This window comes from Dreissena polymorpha, chromosome 13, assembly GCF_020536995.1.
Source record: "Dreissena polymorpha isolate Duluth1 chromosome 13, UMN_Dpol_1.0, whole genome shotgun sequence".
Taxonomy (NCBI): Eukaryota; Metazoa; Mollusca; class Bivalvia; order Myida; family Dreissenidae; genus Dreissena; species Dreissena polymorpha.
Window position 1 is genome coordinate 68407725 of NC_068367.1, and position 11644 is coordinate 68419368.

Below are 11644 nucleotides of genomic sequence, written 5' to 3' on the forward strand. Positions count from 1 at the left end.
CGTCCCAGATTAGCCTGTGCAGTCCGCATGGGCTTATCAAGGAAGACACTTTACGCTTAATGTTAATTTTCGCCAAAATTAAGACTTCTTGTATAGGAAAAATAAAATAAAAGCGGAAAGGGACGTCATTTATCGCAAATGCATGCACAGCCGTTTTATCAGAGCGCGGCTTATATTTTTAAATATAAGAAAATTAAGACCGAAGCGAGAGCAATAGTCTTATTAACAAAGCCATGCATGGAAAATAACAGGGAGCTTGTAAACAACGAAAAAAAAACTCTCAAAACAAAATATTTTCTTGCAGAGATTCTTATCAAGCCTATCTTTGCATACAGAGCGTGGGCAGGATGGATAGGCAAAAGAGGCAAACAACGTCGGAAACATTTGCCAAGATGAGTTTTAAGAATAGTCACTGTGGGTAATAGTTGTGTCACTCTTTGACAGATAAATAATGCTAGTTCGTGCAAGTGTCGGCTGACAACTTAGATCACTAAAACAAGACACATATTACGGAGCATGCTGTGAAATTTCGGCAAATTCTGATCTGCTGTTAAGGAGCTGTCGTATGGGAATAAAGGTTAAAGGACGGGCGGACGCACATTTGCACTGATGGGTGAAAAACGAATAGCACGATATCTCTTTAGCACAACATAAGAGCATATTGTTCAAGTGAGCTTAAAACCGGTCGTAAATACTTTAATGTTCTTTTTGTGTGTGTTTTACAGTACTTCACCATCAGGAAGTGAAGTTCAATGAAAAAAGGTACGAATAAATAAAAGATAAAACTGAGGAAGTGAATGATTTACGTATTCTTCAGTGTACGGTTCCAAAGCGAGACAAATTTGTTTAGGGATGGAAGATCAAAACGATAAACACAAATTAAATTGATATAGGATTATGCACGTGAACTGAGATTTGAGAAATACAAGCTTAAACACACACACAATGTTATTTTCTTCTTTAGAGCATGGCGAATTAGACGAAATGTATTGTCCCTGCAATGCAGATCTGATAGACGGAGCTGAAAGAGAGCGTTTTCCTCGTGCACGAGAAAATCAGTTCAGTCATTCAGCGTTGAGATTGACTGACCGATGCACACTTTAATTTTAATTTGTTTTGAAAATTAGGAAGAGAATCATCATTATTGTTGTTGTATAAATGCATAATCTATTTTTTTTATTGTTACTTGTTTATTTTCCGGGTGCAATCAAATACTTGAAATTTGGGATTATTTTTGTTCAACAGATCATGTTTTTACTCACATAGAGCATTGAAGGCATTCTATTTATATACTCGTATCATATTATTTATCCAATTGTGGGATCCGGTCTCCGGAAGAGACCATTGATTGACGTATTTGCCTTTACCGATTGTAGATCAGATCATATTTTCACTCACATAGACTATGCACTCCATGCATTCAATATATAGGCCGTGCTCTGTGGAAGAGGGTTGAATGCATGTTCGTAAAGTGTAGTCCCAGATTAGCCTGTGCAGTCCGCACAGGCTTATTAGGGACGAAACTTTCCGCTTGAATGATATTTTTCGTTTCAATAAAGTCTCTTCTTAGCAAAACTCAAGTTAAGACGGAAAGTGCCGTTCCTGATTAACCTGTGCGGACTTCAAAGGCTAATCTGAGACGACACTTTACGAATATGCATTAAACCCCCTTTTCACAGAGCACTGCTCATATGCGTGTGTTCAGCCAGGTCAAGAGCAACTGGGGCAATGCTGTTATCTTAATTATAAAGACATTGTTGTGAAAAAGGTGCAACTTATCGAATTAAATATGTATTGTTTGATATGTTAATAGCTTTTCGTATCTACTTTTCTTTTATGATAGTACACGGGCAATTTAACCCATGTATGCCTAGTGGACTCTCACATCCTTCTAAATTGGATCAATTTATTTCCAAAATTAGGGAAGTCTAGTATATTTCTTTCTTTATTTAGAATATTTCTTACAGAAATTCCTGTAAGCAAACAGCGCAGACCCCGTCTCATCTGGGTCTACGCTGTTTGCCAATGCCTTTTTTCTAGGCGCTAGGCATAAATGGGTTAAATGTGTATTGTGTAATATGTTAAGAGCTTTGCGTATCTACTTTTCTTTTATGATCGAACACGGGCAATTTAAGAGTGTTCTTTCTTTATTGTTAATGCATGGTATAAGGAGCTTACTTTCAATGAATTAAATAGGCAGACATTGCCCAACCGAAACGCACTGTGACAGGTGAAGTTACAAAAGAAAGACGAACAACATTAAGATAGCATTATTTTTATCAATCAAAATATCCAGGCTCTGATCTAAGATATACAACTCATGAAAAACAAATGTTATTTTTTTATAAGTTATTACCCTTTATTTTCAAACGGCTAGCTCTGAAGAAATTTAGTCACACATTGAACAAACATTAGCTAAACATAGAAAATGACACGGCTACCAATTACATCAATTTACGGTCTGCTCATTGTTATTTTGACGGCTACTATAGCACTTAGTTGGACTTACAGGACAAAATATGCCAATTTACAAGGAAAAGCTAAAACTATTAAAAATTGATACACATATACCGTGAGTACCTAGTATATATTATCATACTTGGAACGGAAATCTTAAATGCTCACATCGTAAGAACATCTTCGTGTTTTGTCGTTTTTTTCCGTAGAAATTGAACAGTTATATATCTCAAAGTTTAATGATATATTTTGGTGTATGTTTAGTAAGAGACCGCTGTAATTTATGTTGATTTCATAATGTAAATGATTCAAAATTTCAATGTTGGCAATGTCCGAAAATTATGTCAAGAATAATAAACGGATACATTCAAATCCGACCGATTTAGCTTCCGTATTATGACGGAAGTTTACCACGGGTGATTACTATGTCTAAATGTTTGTTATAATTCGTGGGAGTTAGCTGCAAGCTTTCATGAACTCATCCAACGTGACTTTGCCGTCATTATTCGGGTCTGCCTCAGCGAATATCTCATCGACCGCATCTTCGAACCCCTCGGATCCAAAGCAATTCGACGCCTTGATTACGTCCCTTACTTCATCACGTGACAAATAGCCACTTCCGTCTTTGTCGTACAGTTGGAAGGTCTCCCGAAGAGTTTGACTGTGGACGCAAAAATAAAAGGTGTGGAAAATCTTAATCAAAAGAAGCTGTCTTAGAAAGTGAATCGTTTAGGAGTGCATTGAAATCAAACGGGTAAAGGTATAATTTCTTAAAAAGGGCTTCTAAATGACAATCATTATTAAGTAAAGGGCAAAAATCCACAGCAGTTGCAAACAGAAGGTTTTATATGTAATTTGAAACAAATGACAATAACTCCTTTACATTTACGGATTCGCAAAACCCTGAAAAAATGCACTGAGTAATTTTATAAAATAAATACAATTTCTATATCCTTGCGATATTTGGAATTATAATAACCATGCTTTCTTAGTTAAATATGATATTATTATGTATTCCGAAAATACACTATCATAGTCAAAAAAGAATATGCCCTAAATAACATCTGAGCTTAATGGATTCTTATGAATATAGCATTTCATTAATAGCTTCTTATCAATGAAATATAAACAACTTGCAAGTTATTGATATAAAGTCGCATTTCAGTAAACACACTTTTTAATTCTTATAGAATAATCCCATAAAACAAACTACAGGTAACGATTGAACATAGTGAATAAGTGATGGATGCTGCAACGGGGTTGTTATTGCAGGCATCTTTCAACATACATGTACTAGTATTGAACTCCGTTATATGAAAACTGGGCTTGATGCAAGTGCGTAATGTGCCATCCCTGATTAGCCTGTGAAGTCCGCATTTATTGAATGTTTCGTTTAAAGGAAGTATGTGCTACTCAAACACAAAGCGACGGCGGAAAGTGTCGTTCTTGATTAGCCTGTGTGGACTGCCCAGGCTAATCTGGGTCGACACCATACACGCATGCATAAAGACCATCTTTCCCTGAACGAGACTCAATCTGTGCCAGGACACGATACAAAGGTACATTCGAGCGAGGACACAATACAAAGGTACATACGAGCGAGGTGGTTTCAGCATCTCCTGCATGAACTCATCTCTAGACACCTTGCTGTCTCCACTCTTGTCCAGGGAATTGAACATAAACTGAAATATGGAGTTTAACATATACTGAAATATGGAATTGAGCATGTACTGAAATATGGGTTTGAACATATACTGAAATATGAAATTGAATATATACTGAAATATGGAGTTGAGCATATACTGAAATATGGAGTTGAACATATACAGAAATATAGAGTTGATCATATACTGAAATATGGAGTTGAACATATACTGAAATATGGGTTTGAACATATACTGAAATATGGAATTGAATATATACTGAAATATGGAGTTGAATATACACTGAAATATGGAGTTGAGCATCTACTGAAATATGGAGTTGAGCATATACTGAAATATGGAGTTTGAACATATACTGAAATATGGAGTTGAACTTATACTGAAATATGGGTTTGAACATATAATGAGATATGGAATTGAGCATATACTGAAATACGGAGTTGAACATATACTGAAATATGGAGTTTAACATATAATGAAATATGGAGTTGAACATATACTGAAATATGGAGTTTAACATATACTGAAATATGGAGTTTAACATATACTGAAATACGGAGTTTAACATATACTGAAATATGGAGTTGAACATGTACTGAAATATGGAGTTGAACTTATACTGAAATATGGAGTTGAGTATATACTGAAATATGGGTTTGGACATATACTGAAATATGGAGTTGAACATATACTGAAATACGGAGTTGAACATGTACTGAAATATGGAGTTGAACTTATACTGAAATATGGAGTTGAACATATACTGAAATATGAAGTTGAGCATATACTGAAATATGAAGTTGAGCATATACTGAAATATGGAGTTGAGCATATACTAAAATATGGAGTTGAAAATGTACTGAAATATGGGTTGAACATATACTGAAATACGGAGTTGAAAATATACTGAAATATGGAGTAGATATATACTGAAATGAAGTCGATAGAGTTTATAATATACTTAACTGCCATTTCTATTCCAATATGTTGACCTTGAACATGTTTTACGATTGAGCGCTCTACCTTTTCCTTGTCCATCCGACATAATTGGATTTTACTATTACTCAATAAGGAGTCATTAGACCTTCGTATTAACGATAAAGATGAGTCCAGCTCTTTAAAAACGGGGTGTTATGCATGTGCGTAAAGTGCCGTCCCATATAATAGCTACTACAATGCATCGCCGGATATTTACCTCCCCTTCTACTACCAGTATAAACATCGTGTTGAATTTGCATCTGCATCATGCTAATAGGTCGGTTATTACAAACAAATATTATTGTTTTATGCAGAGAACATATTTATATCGATAATCAGATGGTTTTTTATACGATCGGCGAAGATATTATTTCGAAATCGCGGTTTGCTTCAACGGTTTTCGTTTACTTCCGTATTCGTGGCCGCCATTTTGACCATAACAGGTCATGTGATAAATTTCTCGTTTTCGATAATTTTGGCGGTTAATTTGGCTTCCGGCAACTACAGTTCGATGAACAGAAGATCAGCGCACCTTTCAGTGTACATTTTGCTTGCTTTTGCCATTTTTATGCTTTTTCGTGCACATTTTAGACTGTCAGGTGTCAGAAAAATCAATAATTGAAATGTTTGTAAATGCGCTGGCAACGATTTATCTTTTGTGTTTCGTAATTTGATGTTTGTATTTTCCCCGCCGATACGTTCACATGACCAAAAGTTGCAGCGCAAATGAATGCGCGCTATTTTTAAAGCCAAGGGCAAGGTCAAAACAAGCATAAATTTAGATACCGGAAGTTATAAGATAGACCGGAAACAGAATTTACAATCAATTACAAAACGAAAATAGAGTTTCGACATTTCGATTGTTTTGAAAAAAAGAAAGCGATTAATTGTTATTGTGAACGTAAAGGTAATTGGTTAATACTTTCAATTTTTTTTATATTATTGTGTGATCTGTTGTTGTTTAATTATTACAGAACTTTTGCTCATCAAGATTGAAGAATGGCTAGGTCGAATGTCAGTCCCGATAGTTTACAGTTTTGTTTACTTCGGCATGCTTTCGATTTGGAACGTTTTGATTTGACTTATTTCCCTCCTACTTCGTATACTTATTTCCCTTACACAAATAGATTGATTTTCCATTCAGCAAGCATTGGTTTATTATTTCGTTTCCTCACTTGTTTGCCATCAGAAGTGTCATTAGATTATGACATGGATTTGTTGTCATTTGAGGAAAATGTCACTGGACACCCAATATCTGTCTCCAGACATAAGCTTGTGCATTATTGTGAAGCCCGCACAGGCTCATTAGGGACGACACTATCCGCTTTGATAATTTTTTTTTTCGTTTAAATGAAGTCTCTCCTCAGCGTTAATCCAATCTAGGCGAAAAGTGTCGTCCCCGAGTAGCATGTGTGGAATGCACATGTTCATCTGAAAGGACACTTTTTGCACATGTATTATACATCCCGTGTTCTCAGAGAGCGGCTCAACTTAACTTACGGCGATGTCCCTGTCGGTGGGAGCGCCCCCTGGAGACCGGAACTCCTTCAAGGCCGCCGCAAGCTCCTGAATGGTCAGCTCACCGTCGCCGTTTTTATCGGCGTTATTCCAGAACGCATCGCACTCATCCTGGGTGAAGGCCATCTTGGTGGGTCAAGGTCAGAAAGGATCACCTTTAAATAGTTAATATTTATTGCCGTTACGTGTCACATTATATTAACGAAATGTTTAATATTTGTATTTATCAAAAGTGATCGACATCTTGAAATAAGTTGCTATCCAAGGATCAAAATCTGAACCCGTCAAATCACCTAGGTCTACATATAAAATATTCACATATAAAATAGGCGGTAGCTGGGAAAATCGGACTTAATGCATATGCGTAGTGTCGTCCAGATTAGCTTATCAGGGAAGAAACGTTCCGCTTTTATGGAAGTTTTCTTCTACAGGAAATCTCTTCTTATTGAAAATCCAGTCTAGAGGGAAAGGATCGTCCCTCATAACCCTGTGAAGACAACACAAGCTAATCAGCGACGACATTTTACCAACATGCATAAAGCCCGATTTTTTTGGAAACCGACTCAACTATAAAGAAATTTTACACAATGATGGACCCGCTTTAATGCATCGTTAAAACAATATCTGTGTCTAAGAGAGACAACTCATTTGTCTGGAGCTACAAAAACACAAACAGTAATTACCCAATACTGCCACTCATGACTGCCACTTAGGTCCGAGTAGCTTTAAACCGTGAAACAAGAACACATACTTTTAACAAAAAAGCAACTTCGGCAGTCTTTATAATGTGTTCTTTAAAAGCCATTGTTTGTTTTGCACTAACGAGAATACGATACGAAATAGCGAATGGAAGAAGAAATATTATCGTAACTACTATAATGTGCGCCGCTATGAAAAAACACAACTACTTGACCAGCGAGAAATGTTAATGGTGTGACATTGCGTCGTTATTTATGTTGAAATCTTGCGTTTTCGAGCTTGTTGATACGACCATATGTTGCAGGTTAACGTTTGGTGGCAATATGCCAACATTTTTTAATGGCTCAGTAAAACACACTTTAAAATCTTTGACAGAAAATGAAATTTCTAGTGGGTCAATCCCATAACTAATACTATCACAATATATATTCTTAAAAACAAAGAAGTTAGTGGTTACCAGAAAAGTGTTGGTAATGATGATGATAACGGTGAAGATAATGCGGATAAAACATTTGCTGGTAATTATTATAATGATGTTGGTAATTTGACGATGTTGTTGAATAATGACAACGACGATGATGACGTTGATGATGACAATTTCACTATGATAATGATGATGAAACTGGTGAAACTATGATGTACTGGAAACAACCAAACTGCGTTTCGTTTCACTATATATATATATATATATATATATATATATATATATATATATATATTCACACATATGACCAGTTACGGGGTCTCTGATTTAGACATAGGTCATGGGGTTCCCACTTTAAACACGTGTATCTCCATACCCTTTTTTATCCGATATTAACACGAATTAAGGTATATAAGGGTACCTTATATATTGTTATTTATGAACACGCCATTTATTTAACGTCTTATACAAGGAATATATATAGCGAACTTATTTGCGAGGTATATACAATTTCAATTTCAGACGTGATTGTGGTTTTCGATTTAAGACCTTATTGTGAGATTTGATTGCATTACCTCCCCTACACCCCCCTCATAGTAATTAAAGGAACCTAGATTGCGGGGTTGTATATAGACCCCGTTTTTTTTATTGACCTCGTAAGTACAGTCTGAAAACTACAGAGACCGCGTAACTGGCACTATGTATTGGTATATATATATATATATATATATATATATATATATATATATATATATATATATAGGCAGATTTTGCGTTCCATAAATATGTACTACTTGAAAGCATGTGGTAGCTGTTTGGTTGAAGCTAGGTTTACACCAAAGTGCGATATTAGATTGACCTGTGCTTACACAATAGCGAAAACGGCAGTGCATTCAGCTTTAATTTAACAACTGTATGGGACCTTTGTAGCAATTAGTCCTCGAAACCGTCGTTTTGTTAAAGCAATTACTCCTTGCAGTCCCAAACTGTGTAACAGCCCAATAAGATTGCTATAACACCAAGTCTGTCCCTCCGGGGAATATCCTAAATTGTACGATAACCATTATTCACAAGCATCTTAACCTTACCTACGTACAGCGCTCAAATGTTGTAGTTTTGGCAACGAGCCAACATTTTAACATCATTAGTTATACTAAAGACGGCAATTGTTATTTTAAACAAAACATACCCCCCCCCCCTCCGAAACACACACACCTGTCGCAAAAATTACAATGGTTTGATTTTAAACTTGCTAAGGTTTTGTGTGGGTCTCTTCAAATTTGTTTGAACTTGTTCAATTTTAAAAGCGACAACGATCATGAGCGAACAATCCCTATCGGTTTTGTCCCCGCATGTAATATTTGCAAAGGTAGTAAATAAACCGATAAAAGTGTAATAAATGTAACACTGCAATCATAAAATGTGCGGCTCATGAATATCTGCTTTCCATGTTATTGCGTTTCCAGTGAATGTATAAATATCATAATATTGCAGCTTACATGTTGACTGGAATACGGTTCCGCACGTTTACTTCATTTATTCGTGGGACGATTTTGAGTAGCTCGGTATTGATATGAATTATTTTTTGAAACCGTATTTAACCCATTTATGACTAGTGGACTCTCACGTCCTTCTAAATTTGATCACTTTATTTCCAAAATTAGGGCTGTCTAGTATATTTATCACTACATTAAGAATATTTCTGACAGAAATTCCTGTAAGCAAACAGCGCAGACCCCGATGAGACGCCGCATCATGCGGCGTCTCATCCGGGTCTACGCTGTTTGCCAAGGCCTTTTTTTCTAGACGCTAGGCATAAATGGGTTAAGCAATGCAATCTTCAATACAAACAACATAATACATCACAACACGTTTTGTTAAAATTAAGCGTGGGCACGACAGTCAACATCGCACATGAAAGTCAGGTCCGCCATAAACATGTGATGCTAAAGTTTCGTTAGAATTAATAATTCGATCACCTAACTCAAGGTCTAGACTTTCACGCGCAAGTAATCTTCGGAGTTTTCTGTTATTTTGCTATATAGTGCTGATTTTTGTTTTGCGTTACTTATCTAACGTATCGTGTTCTGTTTGGAAGTCAGACTTAAATTTCTTCCATAATATGAACCGCGTCATGCGAAAATAGGTCTTCTGCCATCAGAACATCCTGAGCGTTCGCGCAGTCTGGTCTGGGCTGGAGCTACCCTGTCCGGAATAAAACACACAAGGGTTCGTCGCCTAATTAGCGGACAGGTTAACTCCTGACCAGACTTCGCGCGACTCTTGCACAATACCAAAAGTCGCATTAAACGATCTAATGAGTCGTGTTCTGAGAAAACTGGGCTTAATGCATGTGCGTTAAGTGTCTTCTCAGATTAGCCTGTGCAGTCCGCACAGGCTTATCAGGGACGACAATTTCCGCTTTTATGGTATTTTTTGTTTAAAGAAAGTCTCTTCTACAAGAAAATCCAGTGAAGGCGGAAAGTGTCGTCCCTGATTAGCCTGTGCGGACTGCAAAGGCTAATCTGGGACGAAACTTTACGAACATGCATTATGCCCTGTTTTTTAAGAACGCGACACATAAAATTATCACTGTCACTAACTACCTGTTTTTTAAATTAAGATTCAATTACTTATATACATTTATATAGATATTTTGTACAGTGTGTCATTCGCAAACATGCCAGTAGGAAAAAAAAGAATGTACTACAATAACAATTTACATTAAGATGAAATAACGAGTTTAATGAAGCATTAACATTTACAATTCAACGATAATTGTGTGTTATTAAAGGAAATTGTTTTCCTAGACCTATATACAACAATGTTAACCCATTTATGCCTAGTGGACTCTCCCATCCTTTGAAATTGGATCAATTTATTTCCAAAATTTATAATATTTCTTACAGAAATTCTTTTAAACAAATTGCGCAGACCCAGATGAGACGACGCATCATGCGGCGTCTCATCTGGGTCTACGCTGTTTGTCATTGCCTTTTTTCTAGACGCTAGGCATAAATGGGTTTAACAAACACATAATATCAATACAATCAAATTAGTGTTCATCGAAGACATTTAGCATTTATAAACTATAAAAACAACTGAAAATGTTAAGAAGAAAAAAGCAACTTACGTGCAAAACAGGAGAGACGGTGAACACGCACAGCCTTATTGCAACCTGAACTGAGTTTGAAATCTGTTACAGGTATTTTATACACCGGTGTCAATGGTCAGCGGCGATGTATATACCACTACAATAAACCTGGCTTTACTTTCTATTGTATGGGTTGGGCAATGTATGTGTAACAGTTGACAGTCGGTGGTTGCTAGATTTCCTTTACACATGCTAATGGAATGTGGAATTAATCGTGCTATACCTTTTGAATAACTTGTAAAAACAAGAGGTTTGTCAATGACAAACCAGCATTCATATACAGGGTTCATGTGTTTGTGAGTAAGGACAGGATCGCGAAAAGTTTCATTAAGCTGGCTTAATTGATAAATACGTCATCGTGTTGGTATTGTACAGTTTATTTAGAAGAGAGTGTACGGTAATTGTTTAGCGCGCAAAATGAACTGATTCATCGTTTTGACGATTGCTAGATGTGTTGTAAATCTATTGATTCGCAAATGTAGGGGTGTAATTAGCAGGGTTACACTATTGAAAAGGGGAAAGTCAACGTGATAACCCGCCCTCCCGCCCCTATATGTTCATGTGTGTGTTAAAATTATCGGCTACATTATTTTAACGTGTGTCTTTTGCATGATCAAAGTCGATGTTAACCCATTTATACCTAGAGTCTAGAAAAAAGGCATTGGCAAACAGCGTAGACCCAGATGAGACGCCGCATTATGCGGCGTCTCATCAGGGTCTGCGCTATTTGCTTAAAGGAATTTCGGTAAG

The 11644-nt window shown here is 36.4% G+C and overlaps 1 protein-coding gene across 1 annotated transcript; it reads right to left on the bottom strand.

Moving 5' to 3' along the window:
• Positions 1–2259: 2259 nt before the first annotated feature.
• On the bottom strand, positions 2260–11046 carry LOC127854972 (calmodulin-A-like). Its single transcript, XM_052390182.1, has 4 exons — positions 10874–11046; positions 6600–6772; positions 4054–4139; positions 2260–3118 (listed from the first exon to the last, which is right to left on the bottom strand). The coding sequence occupies exons 2-4, from the start codon at positions 6741–6743 to the stop codon at positions 2914–2916; spliced, it is 435 nt and encodes a 144-aa protein (XP_052246142.1). The 5' UTR covers positions 6744–6772; positions 10874–11046; the 3' UTR covers positions 2260–2913.
• Between the last annotated feature and the right edge of the window lie 598 nt (positions 11047–11644).